The 18,763-nt window shown below is 38.4% G+C and overlaps 1 protein-coding gene across 1 annotated transcript in view; it reads right to left on the bottom strand.

Annotated features, from left to right (window-relative positions):
- The window catches only part of si:ch211-186j3.6 (neural-cadherin), a 260,357-nt gene that overhangs the window by 188,046 nt on the left and 53,548 nt on the right, over positions 1–18,763 (bottom strand). The window contains exon 7 of the mRNA XM_044357504.1: positions 9,228–9,370. Coding sequence (XP_044213439.1) covers positions 9,228–9,370 — 143 coding nt within the window. The remainder of the gene's footprint in view (positions 1–9,227; positions 9,371–18,763) is intronic.

An 18,763-nucleotide genomic window follows, 5' to 3' on the forward strand; every position in this document is an offset into this window, starting at 1 on the left:
CCTGGCACTGCTGTCCACGGTTATGGGTATGTGTAGGTGTGTGAACGTCTTTCTGTGTGTGTGCGTGTGTGTGTGTGAGGGAGAGAGAGAGATATAAAAATAGACAGGGAGGGAGGGAGAGAGAGAGAGAGAGAGGTGAGAAAGATGATTCCAATTTACAGACGTAGAGATGTAAGGGGAGGAAGCTTTGCCTCAAGAAAGATGTGTCACATACATTGTGTCAGACACATATAAATGCATAAATATACTCACACACACAAACACACACACACACCTACACAGTAAAATACACATTATAAACACTTATATTCAGCAGACACTGCTGCAGAGGTTTATGCCAAGTACAATAAAGTCCAGCAGAGTTTTTTTCAGGCCAGCCAGCACTCTGTATGCAGAGAAACCTGAGATGGTATCTTGCAAAAGCATGTATGTAGATAATTTATATGCTTCTCACATTTTTTTATGTTATTTCATTGGGGCAACATGTAGCCTGTTTGTTTCAAGGGAGTCCAGATTCTGCATGCATTTTTTTTTTTTTTTTTTTTACTGTTTTTTCAATTTTATTTGTTGCATGTCTTACAAAGTTGACCCAATTTTCACAACATTCTGCACACATCACAGTATTGACATGCTCTGCTGGCTCACAATTACTCTTTACCACTGTGAAACACTAATACTTTTAACATTGAAGACACACACATGCCACAATTCTTACATGCCTGCTGCTAGAGCCTGTACAATTTGGATATATTCTGAGGATCAGCTCACAAATCCTTGACATCCTACAATAGTGCCATTTTTTAGCCTTCAATCTCCAAACAATGTTAAACACAGCTTGTTTTAACTATCTATTTCACTTTTATGTTACAGACTTGTGATCCTTGTAACCATGCAGCTGTGACACCTATAAAGAAGATTGTGAAGAGAACTTAGCAAGACAAAGCTCGCTGATGGTGCTGATTATAATTATGCGTCGGCTTTATATTTGAAATAGACAATACTGTACAAGTAAGAAAAGGCTATTCAGCTTGCTATTTACTGTGGGGTCAAATATTCACTGGGCAAAAATCAATATTTATAATGACTACAACACTTCATAATAAAAATTGTAAAAGACCAGGCCGATCTCTAATATTTATGTCTAATTAGCATAGCTGTTGTATGAGGCATGACCCTCTGAATACACTGAAGGCTGCATCACATTTCTTTCCATTTCAACCCTGAGTCTTGCTGTACCGTCCCTTCAGAATACAAACTAAGTCTGTATTTAATTCACTCTACTCCTTTGTTCATGTAGACCAGGTTTTTAATTATGTACCCTTATTCTATGCTAGTGTTGTTGACTTTCAGTTGAAGTTTGGCCACTTCAGCAGCTGGATGTTTTCAGACCATACCCCCCATCTTTCCACCTGGACACCTTGACTACGATAAATATATATATATATATATATATACATATATATATATATATAAATAAAAAAGCAATTTGCTCATACTCTAAAACGACAGTAGGCTGAATGGTTTGCACACAATTTCTCATTATGCATACCCAAATAGGCTATTGTACGGTGCGTGGCTGGGGCTGATAGGGGTTGAATTGTAGAATGGGCTTACAAGAGATTGTGATAAAAAAAAAGGAGGCACAATAAGGCTAAAATTAGCACAATTGTTTGCTACAGAGGGAGCGACCAACTTGGGTTGATGAACTCTGGCCACAAAAGATAAATAACTTAACTATCTATTTAAATGTAGATTTTTCAATACTACAATTAACGTTGGAATTAATTTTAGCTTCATGAGGAATCATTATAGACAGGTAATGGTACAACAGGTACTAAATATACAACAAATGTTATGTCTGCACATATACAATATGCTGGGTCACCAATGTAATTACAATTAATCCTGAGGGGAATATATATAGCACCAGTCAAAACACCTTCCCATTCATTTGAATGAAAAACTGTGTCCAAACTTTTCACTGGTACTGTATATCTACCAAATTCCATGACAATCCATCCAATAGTTGTTGACACTTTTCACTTAAAATCACAAATGTTGGTGGACAATTCCATTCCTAGAGCCATACTTTTTGCATGGATTAAAGAGTCTAGTTTGGGTTTTATTTTTATTTCTTTGTTATTTGTCTCTGAGATTTCTGTCCCCACCTCGATAAAATGGAGGTGAAAGCAAACCTTAATAATCCACAGACCTCACATTGAACTACACTGGAACAACTTTCTACCAAAAAAATAGTCCCTTTGAGAACTGTTAACAATGTGTTCTGTGGATTGTCCAGAATAACAAGGGCACTTTCTGGTGAATTTTTAAAATGCAATTTTTCATTGCCATTAGTACCACAAATGAAGTGTCATTCAACTACATTGTATTGGGGTAGACCAATTCTACGCTATCTTCTGCAAGGCTAGATACCACTAGATACAAGATTTTTTCATTTTTATTTTTTAAAATTTGGGTGGTAATAGTAGTATACCACAGCAGTGAAAATAGCCATAGTGATGACAGCAGCAGCAGAAAGAAGTAGGTACAGCAGTATTGGTAAAAAGATAAAGTAGCAGTACTCATAGATGTAATTGGATGTCTAATATCAGAAAGGTTGGTTCTTGGCCCCTAGAATTACAGAATAGAATGGAAAAACGTGTATATCCATACCAAAGATGCACTTAAAGTGTAAGCAGTAAGTAAAGTATAACACAAAGCATGTCCACCCTTCTCTCTCTCCACCCACGCTGTTCCAACAGTGCCGGGGAGTGCACTCAAGCTTAATGAATTGAGACAGAAGGCCAGATAAATGTGACCAGTTCAGTAAAGGCAGTAGGCAGACACAGAGAGAGGCTATGGCCTGCTCACTATGTTACATATAAAGGGAGCACCGGAGGCGCCCTGAAGTCCGATCCCCGCTTTGCTCTGCCTCTGGTTGGCATAAACATCTAATAGGGCCTAAAAGCCTGGGATGAGAGCAACACATGCTGGGTAAGTGGTTGAAAATGGGACATGGAAAAGGTTTTAGGACATTCCAAGAACAAAGCATACAGCGAGCGTCTGTTCTAATCTATGAGATATGTGCCCTTGTGGTATGGGTTATGGCCGTGTGTGTGTATGTGTCCCGACATATACATATGTGTGGGCCTGCATGCGTGTAGATACATGCATGTCTGGCTCTGTGTGTGTACGCGGATGTTTGTTCCTGTTTATGGTTGTGACTGTGGGTCTTATGTGCAGGTATACATTGTCAGAGTGTATGTGGGATTGGATGCTTATTATGTACACCATCCTTCAGGTGTGTATTTTTTCCATGTCTACATATGGGCATATGGGCATATGTGTGTTTGTGTGGTGGATGTGTCTATGCATTCACTGTACATTTGACAGATTTTCTGCTTTTGTGTGTCACTGGTATGTGTATATGCATATACATGGCTATATGTATGACAGCATTATGTGTGTTTCTCTACATGCACTATATATGTCAAATTTCATGTGTATAAGAAGTTTTTTTTTTATTATTCAGTGAAATAAGAACAGTGACTTTGACAGTGTGTGTGTATGCGTGTGCATGTGTGTGTGTGTGTCTGTGTGGGTGTTGCTGCTAACAGGGCCAGCACATATCATCGCTTATTGGAGATGGAGAAGATGTTTCCTCGGGGGTCAGTGAGAAGCCGTCACTTCACATGAAGGCAGCCAGGAGGGAGGAAGTAGAAGGACGAAGCAAAGGGATGGGTGAGAGACAGCACAGCGGACGGAGGACAAAGTGAGGTGGGGGTAGCAGTAGGAGGAGAGGGATGGAGGGAGTGGTCCTCCATTCAGTATTATGCCAAAAAATTGTGCAATGGAGCTAGGAGAGAAGGAGGGAGAAGTGAGATGAAGGAGTGAGAGAAAAAGTGAAAAAGGTTAATAAAAAACAAGTAGGTAGGGGAAAAGTGATGGAGAGGAAGAGAGAATAACAATACATTTGCCAGAGGGAACCAGGGAGATGAATGAGAGCAGAACAATGTGGGTTTGTTACATAAAGCTGGGATCAGACGCAGGTCAGCACATCAGACCTAACACAATAGATAGGAGGCAAGCAGTTCAGGAGGAAAGACTAAATAATAGGAATAAAACATGACAACAGGAGAACGAATGCTACCCCATCACTGGTAATCTAGGAGTCTTCACTGAAAACAAACTCATGTACTGCCTGCCTCTCACGGAAGTACTCTTTTCCAAAACACCATAAAACTTAGCCGACAAAAAAAGGTGATGATCGAAGGCCGTTTATTGGCGCCAGCAATTCCCCTTAGCTGTCAGTACAGTAAATACTTCCTCCACTCCAACACATCGGGTGTTTCTGTATTTATGGGTTTTAATAGGAAGAGCGTGATCATCATATTGACCAGCCTGCTCGGATCCTAATGGGCGCCTTAAATCTCAGGGAAACACACTGTATTGTGAGGTGAGTTACAGGCAAATTAACACGGAGAGGGAGGCCAGAAGGGCTACTCCTGCCGGAAGGGAGGAAAACAATCACTTGAAAGATTGTCGGACATTTAGGATGAGCAGGGAGGGGAAGGGGGAGGGGAGCCAGCAACGAGAGATGGGAGAAAAGGCAATAAACGATTTTCATCAGTAGCAGAAGAGATGGGTTGGAGATGGTGGGCGGAATCCAATGTGCTCGCCTTCCATTATAAGAATCATAAAATACTTTTAATGACCAAATATTGGTCTCTTTAAAACAAGATACTGGATCATATTACAAGCATTATGGTGTCACACTTTGGCTCACACACTTTGGTACAGACAAATTGTGCGGTGCTTTTGTGTGTATCTATATTAGGCTTACTTTTGTGAGTGTGCGTGTGTCTTTGAGTGAGCATGACTGGTTGCCAGTTGATTTAATATAAACCCATCACCACTAAAGGTGTGCATAATAGAAATGTGCACTAGGATGCTAATGACACAGCAGAGCACTCACTTCAGCTAAGAATTTTCTCAATATTTTTCATTTATTCTGTGTTGCATTTTCTGTTTAATGACCATTTCCCTACACTTAAATGTTGGCTATTTACTAGAAATCCTGTTCCCAGCTATTTGTCATTTGGACTGACACAGTGTCATTGCACTGTAGCACACAAACAATCAAAGAACAGACGAATCAATCAAAAGAAGACAAATCTTAAATGAAAATGAATCTTAAACCATTTCAATAACTGACAAATAGTTTGAATGATAAAGCTGGTGATATTCTATATTCTTCTTATTGTCAACAAATCCCATGAGACTTCCCTACCCCGTGTGTGTCACTCAGCTCCAAGCCCATTTGTTCCTACTGAAAATGTAAATCTTTAAAAATGGGTAACAAATATATACTTTTGTTTTTAAAAGAGGCTTAATAATTTCCTAAAACAGCTGGGTACTGTAGTTTTTAGCAAATGTTACTAAAACAGGAGTAAATAGTGTCTTTTGGAGACTATTTTCAGCTGCGGATTAATATACATTTCCAGCAACAGGATGGTGTATGAGTGATTGAGTCAAAATAAACTACAGTGTGCGTGTTCATTGTAATGAAGCAACATGTCACCCAGTGCAACGGTGTGGCTCATTGATGTGTCTTTAATTGTTTTCAGACAACAATGGAGGTCTGTGGCACAAGGGAATGAGTTTTATCAGACTTTGGCTACACAGATAATACTAATGTTCAACTCATTGTTTTATCTCTTCAAGGGATTTGCTGACAAGAAGAAAAACAGCGTTGTCCTTTACGTCATTTATAAAACATGCATTTCAAACATTAGCAGGTTCCACCTTCTAAAATGTAAATATATTCATACTTTTCTCTGTTCTACATTACTGCATATTTAATACCCTTGGGTTTCAAACAAGCAATTTGATGAAGTCACCTTGTAAAGGAAACTCTATAGGGCGGACTTGTACTTGGCCACAGAACGTTTGCTCTCAAGCCACAAGGAAATGTTATTACTGGGCATAAAATCTGAATAATTGGCTCAAAACTTATAGGCTATTTGTGAATAATTACTTTGAACCTGGTACAGCCTGTCTGTGCTGCAGCTTTCCTGATCAATCCCTGTCATGGCCACAACAGCAGGGTATTGAATTTGAACTAAAGTAGGCCATCAGTACACCAGTTTACTATTGGTTTACTCAATAAACCATTAATTAATTAATCAGAAAACTTATCAATAAGGTTAATAGACAGTGAAAATAATCACTAGTAGCAGCCCCTGTGTTAATATAGGAATCAGTTAGCCAGTATTCAGTTTAATCTTACGACATGATGATTCACTCCATCTACAAACACTAGTGATCCTATGGATTAACATGTGAATGGATTAGTCAGTCAGTGTGTACTAAATACCAATAATGTGCACACATGACAATGGCATCCAAATTACAAACAGACAGCATGCACATAGAGTAATACATAAAAAGTAAGCAGACAAATGAGAAGATCCATCCAGACAAACAGACGTTGCTACGACACTGAACTTTTAATACAAAGCTGGTCGGTCTGAGAAAGCAAACTTGAAAAACAAAGTTAACCTTTCATGACTGCCTATGGGCAGAAATTTGGTCAATGTGACTAAATGCAAATGAGAGCCAAACAATATAAATGGCAAAGCAAGTCTACGCTCATCATCTGATAGCCGATGGAATCGAGTTATACGCTACAAGTCTTCTCTGTGCTCGATAAAATGACTGCCACTATCAGCTGACAGTGAATGTCATTGCTGGTGAACAGAGGAAATTGTGCCTTGAAGTTTTGAGTAATTGAATTTGTAAAAGTCATCGTATTACCCTATAATGCGATATGCAGATTCAGAGAGGGGTGCAATTTACAAAAGGGTCGAACCTCTATGAAATTGCCACCATCCCCCCACTTACTGCACACACACACACACACACACCCTGCGTCGTTGTCATTAATCCAGTTTCCTATTTCACATTGCGTCTGGCATTGCTGCTTCAGCCTCAGAGAAAGTTGAGAAGTGACTATAAACCTCAGATGGTATTTTGTTACAAAGACACCGTGGAAATGCTGCTCACACTTTGGCTGATTATTCTAACGTCTCCATGACATGACCTGTCAGGATTTAAATATCCTTGAAAATGCTCCTCGCGGTGAAAGGAAGGCTGGTGAGGCATCCTCATCCACAGAATAGTGGATACGGTGAGGGACATAAAACACTAAACATACTTTGTGATGCGTACTTTAAAGACCCTCTGAGGCACGCTTGACAAACTGCAGAGCTTTTACATTTATACGGTGTACGTAAATATAGCAGGAAGGGCAGAAAGAGAAGCAGGGAGAAAATAGCTGTGGGAAAAAAAAACCCAAAAAACAATCTTTGTGGATATTTTAGGGTTTGTGGTAAATGTACATAGGTGAAAAGCACAATAATAACAGGCCCCTAAGCTGCCTAAAGGTCTAAGATTTTTCACCTAAAATGTTAAGCAGCATGGTGCTTCGAATTATTAATGAACCTCTTCTATATTGAGGGTCCATTTGTTTTAAGCATGCAGTTTTTATCAAATATTGTGTTTACAAAAGTTTCTTCACACAGAGAGACAACCAGATGGCACCATGATTACATATGGCCTCACATACAGTGCCATGTAGTAGAGAGATAAAAAAGACACATTATGGTACTTGTTAAAGAGTTGCAAGTTGCTTTAACAGTTAAATGTTGACAAATGACTGTTTTACAGGCTGCATGCCATACATTTAATTAGACGCTAATTTATGAAGAGTGACAATTTCATTGGTGTTCAACAAATCTGTGCATAGCACTTCTGACGTTAAAGGGGTACTCCAGCAATCTACTATTGGTGTTCTATAAAACTGTGGGACTTGCCAGAGATAGATTTAAAAAAAAAAAAACACATGATCATAATCTAAGCATCAAACTGAGATATCCTGACTTTTTTTCCATTCTGTAATCCCATTTAATTTTTTTATTTTAAAGATATCCATAACGACCATGTTTGCATGCACAAAATATTCTGTTTTTTGCCCTTATTCCAAAAAAGACAATATTCCTACTAAGCTGTTTACATGGCTAATGAAAATGAATACTCTACTCATTTTCCTGTTTGCATGCAGCCATGTTTATAATGTCAAAATATAGAAAAGAAACAGCTGGAGCCCCTTTTGTCATTTTGCTTCCTTGTGTCAAAATAGGATAGAGGTTTGCCACCAGTGGCGGACCTGTTCGACTGTGCAAACACAGCCTCCCTCTTTCATTTGTTCAACCACCTTCTTGAAAAAGGTCGGTGATATTTGCGCATTTCCAAAAAACTGCTGATATCCAAGTTTTTCAAAATGTTTAACAATAGGTGTGTTTCTCCTTCCAAGCAGAAATGTGGGCTTTTCTTTTGGGCATGCATCTCTATCTCATCTCTATCCCACACCTGACTGTAGACAGGCAATAGGCCATGTGTCGCAAACTGCAGTAAAAACGGAATAATAGTGGAATATTAGTGTCCATGTAAACGTAGTCACTGTTACCTAACATACCTGTAGCAGAGTGGTAGAGAATGGTAGCAAATTCAAAATGCTTTGTCATCACAGTTGTGAACAAAGCACAGTGCCATAACAGCGTAACATAATTTTAATCTCCGTGACTGGATGTTTCTTATCGGAATTGTAGTTAACATCCCACCTTATGTTTTAATTATGCAGGATTGCACCTTTGACTTTTTATCAAAGAACCAGATATTTTCTAACATAGCTGTTGATTCATGCTCATCCAAGCCATGGAAGTGCTCCAACTATGGGTCACCTAAAAGTGTCCATGTAGAAAATAAATGGGACTTTAACTTCCAAAACCAAAGGCGCCCAAAATAGCTCCTCCCACTTGGCATATCAAACTATTTAAATATCCACGCACCTAGTTTGTCTCCATGCCAAAGCAAAGATGATGACATCATAAGGTACTTATTTCTTAGATTTCAAAAAAGTCAAAGACATTTTACAACTGCTTTCACAGGCTTGTACTCCCCGTGCCTAGTAGTGATGTTCATGTGTAAAATCTGTGGTGTGCCCCTTTAACTCTAAGTCTTACGAGAGAAGACTGTTAATTGTAAATTAAGATAAGAGAATGAAAGGGAAGAAGAAGGAAAGGAAATGTCAATACTAGTTAAATAATGACAGATGAGGACACACAAGAGGGAAAAAAGCAGAATTTTAAAAATCCAACATATCTAACCTTTTTGGCTGTCAATGACGAAGTTGCCTTCCTCATTTCCTGTGGTGATTTTATACGTAATCCCGTCCCCATCTGGATCCTTCGCCAGCACCGTGGCAACGAGTGTATTGGGGCCCGCATCCTCTGAGACAAACGTCCGATATCTGATCGAACACATACAAACATACAATCAATTCTTAACCAATACTTCTCTGCAGTGTAAACGTGAAAATGAGACACATTCAACAGTGTTTTGTCAGTGTTTTAGATCAATTCTATCTAATTCATGAAAATCAAAATTAACCACCACACACTGAAATGACTTTACTGTGACTTTATTAGGAGTGAACAACATGTTTAACCTGTAGCTTCTTCAGGTTCACTTAGCACAATCTATCTAATTCATGTTCAGCCACTAGTTCAAAGCATCAGCATATAGAACAAAAACACTCATACAGGAGCAGATAACATCATATAAGTGTGTCACAAGCAAATACATCACAGACCAACCAAATGCACCAGTGCTTTGCCCTCATTATATGTAATTTCTAATTTAGTTAATTAGTGGATCCCTGAATTTTGAATTACACTAAGGAGAACAGACATTAACAAGGATGATATGAGGAGAAGAAACAAACATAATGCAGCAACTTTAGGGTTGCGGGCATTAAACTCCTTCTGGATAAACTGCTGCATGTGAAATAATCAACACCCTAAAAGATAAAAAGAAACAGCTTTGGTCATGTTAGCCTGAGATTTTTGTGCCATTTGTTCAGTCTGACAGTTGGTGAAAAGACTTTGTTCAGTCTGCTGAGTGATGTCTGAACCAGTGGTTGTGTTTCACACTGTGACCAAAGAGAATTTTATCAAATGTTTACAACTGCAGCCACAAGAAACACAACTGCAACTTTCTAAAAGAAGAAAGTGGTTCTTAGATGTGATCCTTGCGGCACACAATACTGATACACATTTGGAACTGGTTTCCAGCATAGTGAACAAAGGGCATATTCAAGAGATATGCTGTGCATCGTATGTATTCTGTTTAATGTTTCAAGTATTTACTCTGAACCCAGCTGAGCCAGTTTCCTGTTATACCAGCAAGTTAATCAGTTTTATGGTGAGCCCCAGGTGTTAATAAGTCCCTGGATAAATGCAAAACCACAATCACCAGTAACCTCAAAAATTCACTTTTTAGATATAGTTCTGGTAACTGCCATACCTCATGTGAACATACAGAGAGACATAAAGAAAGTTTTCCAACAACATCACAGATTTCTGACCCCACTACTCCATCCATCCTACATCACACCTTCAGTCATAGAATACCTTCAATCTAACAACTTTCAAAGTGACAGAATAAGAATGTGGAGGGTGGTGGTGGTGAAAAATAGCTTCCTGTGATAGTCCAGAAAAACAAGACACAGTGGAGCAGTTCTCCAACAGGCAGCGCTCGCAGCTCTAAGCCTGGCCATTGGACTGCATCACTATCCTGGAGGACATTCGGAATGGCTGCACCCTAATCAAATTTTAAGGGTGTGTATGTCTATCGCTGGCTTTTGAATGGGTGGACAAGGGATGGAGAGAAGGAGTGCATCCTTGAAGCGAGGTGGAGGAAGAAAACATCAGCTGAGACAGCAACGCTATTGCAATTTTGTTTAAAGCTTTTAGGCATGTAAGTGATAAAGTACAGTAGAAGAAGCAGTCTCATGAGCTCAAACCTCTACATTACAAACATTTGAAGCATCTAACCAGATGGCCAAATACACAGTAATAATGCAGTCTATAAATTATGATGTAGTGATATGATATAATGCACAAATAGGCTGATATAGAAGAAATACTGTCTCATTGAAATATGTGTATGCAAGGTAAGGACTTGTGTGATGTATTAATGAATGTGTGCAGTCGATCATCTACCCTATCTTAGAATTTTAGTATATATTGTATACTGTGTTCAAGCTAACTCAGTTGCTTGCCTTGACATGCATTTTTTATCAGCCCCTGCATACCAAACTAAGTTTATCATCTTGCTCTGAAATTCCCCTTCAGTTTTGTCTTTCTATCTTAGTGTAACACTTTGAACTTCAGCTTTGAACTCTCTTTTGGCCTTACACATACATTTCTGAACCACTGATGTGCTTGAAAGCAAAACTTTTCTTGAAAGGCTGGCCCCTCTACCTTGTTGACATGAGTTTCAAACTCTATATTCTTGGGACAGATTTCAGCTGCCCAAATCGGAATAGCAGAAATCTCTGCATAATGCAACATGCCAGCATCTCTGGGTCATTAGTTCAACATCAAGAAGTGCATCTTAACTAATAAGCTATTAAGGCAAATCCTGAGTGGACTACCTCTTAATTAACACTTTATTTGAGAAAGTTAATATTACAATGAGAATGCTTGATTAATCTCCACAGTCAAATCTTCACAGATATAACCAAATTAATATGGTTCTTCGGCAAATAATTGAATATAAGTTCAATCTAAATACAGTATTTACAGTGCTAACAACTAAATGAACCCTAAATGAACTCTGCTGATTAAAAGTACAATAACATGAATATTAGAAAAGCTTCTGTGCATGCCTCTCTGTCTTCCTCTTCCTTTTCCTTCCCTTATTGGGCTTACAGCTCAGATTAAAAGATGTGCTCTTTCGGCTGTAATTTATCAATGACTCATTGCCTGCCCACATGTGTGTGCACATTAAAAATGCCGGTCAAGTAACTCCGACAGCCTGACTTGAAAATATATCCATCTGTCACTCTGCCCTGCCAATGAGGTCTGTTCATTCTTTACTGAAAACAAGGTACTATCATTAGGAGTTGAAAAGTGTGATCATGTTCTGTCGCTGCCGTCTTTTTGCCTCATCAACTGTTGGAGCAGTTCTGCCTGGAAGATCAGTGATGTGCTACTCATTTGCTCTGTTTGGAGAGTGTCATTGCAGTATTTGAGTAATTTCAGCTCACACTCTGAAAGCTGCGCACTTCCCTACAGATCAATACCAAGTCAGGTAAAAGGAGATGCTGTGCTGTGTTTCTTTATAAGAATAAAAAATAACTTCATTTGTATAGCACTTTTCAAACAATAGAGTAGTTACAAAGTGCTTCACAGAGAATTGGGGCACTGAAATCTTATATAAAATGTAGAATAAAATAAAAAGAAAGCAAAGCAAACAAACAAAATCACTCAAAATCCAAGCACAATAAATATAGAATAAGCTAACAGCAGACTATAGATTGAGAACAGGAAAAAGCCTCTCTGTACAAGCGTGTTTTAAGAAGAGATTTGAAGGTAAATAAATAAATAAATAAAAATAGTAAAAGACCTCATACTGAGCCTTGTGGCACGCCACAGGTAAGATGGGCAGTGGAAGATGAAGCATTACCAACAGTGATGGAGAATGTTTTGTGGTTGACATATGATTTGAACCAACAAAGGGCAGAGTCAGAGATGTCAACCCACTTCTCGAGGTGACTGAGCAAGTTGCTGTGGTCAGCCATGTCAAATGCAGCACTAAGGTCAAGGAGTTTCAGAACTGAGCATTCACCACTGTACACAACACAACCTTTCTTTAATTCCTAAGCAAGGAGGTGAGTGTTTTTTTAGACTTTTGAACTGACCCCTTTTCACTTCTCCTCCCAAGCGGGGGTTTTACAGAATGGAGGTTAGTCAGACCTCCTGAGAAGACCATGGCTGACAAAATAACTAAAGTAAAGTCATTTGAACCAGAGAAAAGACCAGATAACTCCACATTAAACATGAAAACAGACTCCCGTTGGAGTTTCACTTATCTCCAGAGACTGAAATAAATCTAAGTGCACTCCTTAGTTGATTTAACATAGGTATACCTCTTATTCCAGCCAAGTCTTAGTTCATGTCAATTAAGTCTAATCAGTATGTAAACCAGCTAATATTGCTTAGCATGAAATTTTAGCATGATATAAGATGACTGAATTAATAGAATCTAATTTTATTTAATTTCTCACCATGTGACAGCACTGCCATCTATTGACTGGGATAGCAAAGTCTTTTAACCCTACAGAGTATGAACTGCTTTTGTTTTATTTGTCACCTAAACTGTTGCTTTAACCTTTTGTGCATTTACTATAACATTATAGACATTTATAGTTTTGATAATGTTAGAGACCTCATGTTTGAACAATGTTGAGTTGAATGTTTAAATATTATGAAATAAGAGCTATGTTGAATTTATAATGCTAAAACTATGTTTTTCTGAATAGTTTAATGTACTGCTATCTACAATTTTTATCACAATGGATTCGACTGTAGTGAGGCCTGAAGTATGCAATTTTATGTTGTTTTACCCCTAAGAATCAGGAATAGGAGATCATTTTAGGCAAGTCAAAAGACATGCTAAACTATTTTAGTAACACCAGGTTTCTTTTGAGACAAAAGAATTACATATTCATTAGTACTTGTGGTGTGAAATGCTTTATCCACGCCCAAAACTCTGTGAACTGATAAAAACAGAAGCCTGACTAACATTGTGCCAGGGGTGGTACATCACAAAGCCTTTAGTTCCAAGTCCTTTAATTTGTGCATGTTGATCTATGTTCTTTTTGTCTTTTATAATTTATTAACATTAAGTCTTGACATTTCATGTGTAGTATTAACTTATGAAGTCACATACTTCACTTCACTATGGCCCACTAATTTAAAGTTCATATTATTAAGTCTTTTATTGATTTGTTTTATTATTCTCTTTACCATGTATTATCCAGATGTTTAGCTATTAAATAAATGTCTTCATTTATCAACAAGACGTTGTTTGTTTGTGTCCTTTGAGAGCAGAAGACAAGTGGTCAATGTACTGAAAAGAACTTACATTTAAGAGACTGATTGTATTTGCTCTATTCCATTTAAGAAGAGTGGTGCCCCGAAATTTAAAATAAACATAGTGTCATTCCTACATCAGCATCAGATGCAACCAGGAGATCATTAGTAACCCTCAGAAGGGCAGTTTCTGTGCTATAATGAGATCTAAAACCAGATTGAAATTTCTCAAAATTCTCTTTGCTACTCATTGACAGTATTACCTGAGATGATGATACTACTACTATCAAGACTTTGGAGAGGAATGGTAATTTGGAGATTGGTCTGTGACTATTGAGGTCTAGGGGATCAAGATTAGGTTTCTGTAAAAGCGGTTGGATAATGGCATGTTTGAAATAAGAAGGTACACAACCAGTAGCCAGTGAGCTATTTATAAAATGTAAGATGTATAGGCCAAGGAAGTCAAAGACCTTTAATAGAAACTTAGTGGGTAAGATATCGAGGGACATGATATTGGTTTCAAGTGTGTAATTATCTCTTCTAAGGATGGCAGAGATATGGGTTCAAAGTAGGTGAGATGAATAAAGTTCTCCTGAATTATGTAGTTTCTCTTAGGGTACCTAGGGCCCATTGATCAAACAACTTCCACTTGTGGTCTAAGGAAGGTATCTGAAAGATCATTAGATAATTACTTATATTTATCTAACCTGAAAGCCAGAAAGAACTAAAGGCCTCCTTCTGTATTTCTGCTTGCAACTTGATGGCAAAATTACAGATGCTGTCTATGCAGTTGACTTTATGCATGACTCTTTCACACAGGCTACTAAGCCTCTTTTGTTCTGACTCCTTAAATTAACTCTACTTCTACATTACAGATACAGACAGATTAATAATTATAGAATCAAATGGAGTAGGCTTACAATTAGCCTTATGATTACAAGGAGCCTGAATTAGCACCAACAGCTGTTGCTGGCCTGCATTGGTCTGTGCAACATATCAACTTTTTGCTGTATTAAAAACTCTGGTAGTGCAAGGACCATTAAAAACAATCAATGGATTAGCTGATCGACAGAAAATTAACTATTTTGATCATAAATTAATCATTTAAGTAATTTATCAGGCAAATTTTTTGCAGGTTTGAGCCTTTAAAATATGTTTTTGTTTTTTGATTTTTTAAATCATTGTAAACTGAATTTCCCTGGGTTTTGAACTGCTGGTTTGACAAATTTGACTGTGATTGTGCGGACCATTTTTAATTATTTTCTGAAATTTTAAGGACTAATCAGTCAAAACAACAACAAACAAAAATATATATAGAGAGATTAATCAATAATTGTTACTTTCAGTCCTAATCTGTGGTTTTTACTTGCACTTTACATTTTAATTGCCCATTTTCTGTTATTTTAAGAGGAAGCTATACTACGATGCCCAAATCAACAAGGTCGTAAGGTTGCCCACAACTTTGATTTTTTCATGTGCTCTTGCCTCCAAGTGCCTTACTGTCATCCAAAATGTATAACTGTGTGGACTGTGAAGTATATGCCTACAAGAGTATCGACTACTCTCAATATCTGGAACATCTGCACTTACAAAGATACCTAGTGTAGTATGTACAGTAAGTGAAAAAGATAAGTCTGTGTGCTAAACTGAATCATGTCAATTGTCGGCAGTGATAAGGAGGAGCTGAATATGTTAACGGAATGAGATAAGTGGACAACTGTTGTGTAACGCATAGCATAAAAGCAGACCTATACTTTGTTGGCTATATCACAAATCAGTTTTAAACCTATAATGATGGTCTGCTGCTATAGAGAATTTCACAGCAGGCATTTTAAGGTTAATCCTACTTGACACTTAAAACAACCTAACTTCAACAAATACCTCTTTCTAATGCTTTCAAGCAGATGCTTGTAGGCGTCTACTGCATGAAGGACTGCCTGTGTGAGTGTCTAAGAGGGAGAGAGGAGAGAATAATCAGGACAGATCACTGAAAGGAAGCAAAAAGCCCAGCAGTCAAGAAACAGTGAGATGCCTTTCGCAATCACATTTTGGCTATACCACAACTCTAATTTGGCCAGATCAATGCTGCAATCAATTGAAAACTGCCTCAGACATACACCACCACACACAAATTACTTTTCAACCTTTTTGTTTTACTTTTTATTTAAGTTTGTTTTCATTCAGTTGATCCAGGGAGAAAAATAGATGTGTCCTTTAGGCCTGTGCCTGATGTCAGTTGTGAAAATTAATTACTGAATTTAATTATTGAGTTCATTTAGTTTATCCAGATAAGGTGTAGATGGAGAATCTGTGTGTGTGTGCGGGTGTGTGCGTGGTCCAGGTATTCCTCACGTTGTGGGGACGTGTGTGTGTGTGTTGAATAGTTGGGGGTCAGGACCACCAGCCGATCCATTCAACTGCTGCTGACTGATTGTGTTATTTATTTGCTGGACCACGCCTCCAGTGTGGTTCCTTATTAATCTGTGCTTACAGTGGAATGTTTCCATTGGCTTATCTGTTGAATTACTACTGCAATGCACACTCACTGGCCACTTTATTAGGTACACCTGTTCAACTGCTTGTTAACGCAAATATCTAATCAGCCAATCATATGCAACTCAATGCATGTAGACGTGGCCAAGAAGATCTGCTGAATTTCAAACCAAGCATTAGAATTGGGAGGAACACTGATTACAGAGAATGGCCCGGAAAAGAGAAAATATCCAGTGAGCGGCAGTTGTCTTGTTGATGGCAGAGATCAGAGTAGAATGGCCAGACTGGTTCAAGCTGATAGAAAGGCAACAGTAACTCAAATAAGCGCTTGTTACAACCGAGGTATGCAGAAGGGGCATCTCTGAACGCACAACATGTTGAATCTTGAAGCAGATGGGCTACAGCAGTAGAAGATCACACCGGGTGCCACTCCTGTCAGCTAAGAACAGGAAATTGAGGCTACAATTCACACGAGCTCAGCAAAATTGGACAATAGAAGATTGGACATAGATTGGCTGGTCTGATGAGTCCCGACTTCTGCTGCGACATTCAAATGGTAGGGTCAGAATTTGACGTAAGCGACATGAAAGCATGGACCCACCCTGCCTTGTATCAACGTTCAAGCTGGTGGTGGTGGTGTAATGGTGTGGGGGATATTTTCTTGGCACACTTTGGGCCCCTTAGTACCAATTGAGCATCATTTAAATGCCACAGCCTACCAGAGTATTGTTGCTGACCATGTCCATGCCTTTATTATCACAGTGTACCTATCTTCCAATGGCAACTTCCAGCAGGATGTTTTTAAAGGCAGAGAACCCAACAGATTGAGGGGTTAAGATAACAACCTCCATTTACAATTTTTGATCATATTTGGGTTATAATTTTACACAGAATCTATAGAACCTGGTTATTCATATGTTCACATGATGAACCAACTCTGCTGGATTTGGCTTCTCCATCACCATCACCATTACCATCACCAGTAATGGAACACAAGAGCATCGGGATAATTTATCTGTATTCCCATTGTCAAGTTTTTTGCTATCATTTCAACATGTTAATGCTTCTACAAAGTTTATCATCATATATTTTTTTTGACTGACTAACTGCCATGTAATGTGAGTTGAGGATGTAAACAGTGTTTAGAAACCTGGATAAGATGTTTATATGTCACAGTATCCTGGTTTCCATTTGAGTACTCCACACAGCATAGTTTCTTAAAACCAGGATAAGGGCTTATCCAGGCTTCTGAAACCAGAATATGACAGTCACATGTGCTAACAAACAACCCAGACACTCCTAGAGATAACCATAACCGTAATACTAGTATCCATGTAAACACACCTTGTGTCTGAGAAAAAAAGGTTTTCTGTCCTTCCAGTGCTAAATGTAGGAAAGTTTTCTTTAGTATGTTTTAGTGCTGAATGACCGTGCTGTTGTATGACATTGCTTCTCAGTTGCTTAGGATAGGCCTTGTATAATTTAGTCCAGAGTAGACTTCTCATTATGCTAAACGGTATGGGTGTCACAATTTCGATTCTAAATTGAAAATCAATCGAAATGAGTGTTTGATTTCGACCTCTCAAAATCAAAAACAGGATGATTCTCCCAGTATTTTTTTCTCTCTATCCCTGCCTAAATATGGACATCTGATGAAAATAAAAATATTTCAAAGACGAATCAGCATAGCTTACCAGTAGCCGGCAGCTATATTACTTTTTGAGACACCATGGCCACTATCAGAGGCAGAGATGATGGAGAAACAACAGAACTGGAAAATCCTCCTGCTTCCTTGAAGTCAGTGGTGTGGCAACATTTTGCCTTCCCCGTGAGTTGTGCAAGTTCATTGTTAAAACACAAACAATGCCTCTTTCCTACCATAGTAACGTAGACAACGAGCTACAACCTAATTTTCAACAAACAAGCTGTCTTCTGAGTTGGACCTATAACACTGGTCTCTATGGATAGCCGGCTGTGTGAGAAGTGTGCAGGGACCGTCTAAAAAGTTCAACACTTATATTTTGTTTTCTCACAAGCTGTTCCTGTGCAGTATCCTTCTGCTGTCTAGAGACTCTTCTTTTTGTTTTTGTGTTTAACAGTTTGTTCCCAATTGACTGCTGAAATATGGTACATTCCAAAAAATATGGCTGTTATATCACGCTTGATACCATGTAGCCTTTCATTTTAAAGAAGAATTTGAAAATGTAAACGACAGTTGTCAGGGCATAAAAACAATGATCTGTTGATCTTTACAAATCAAGACTCAATAG

The sequence above is a fragment of the Thunnus albacares genome, chromosome 1, assembly GCF_914725855.1.
Source record: "Thunnus albacares chromosome 1, fThuAlb1.1, whole genome shotgun sequence".
NCBI lineage: Eukaryota > Metazoa > Chordata > Actinopteri > Scombriformes > Scombridae > Thunnus > Thunnus albacares.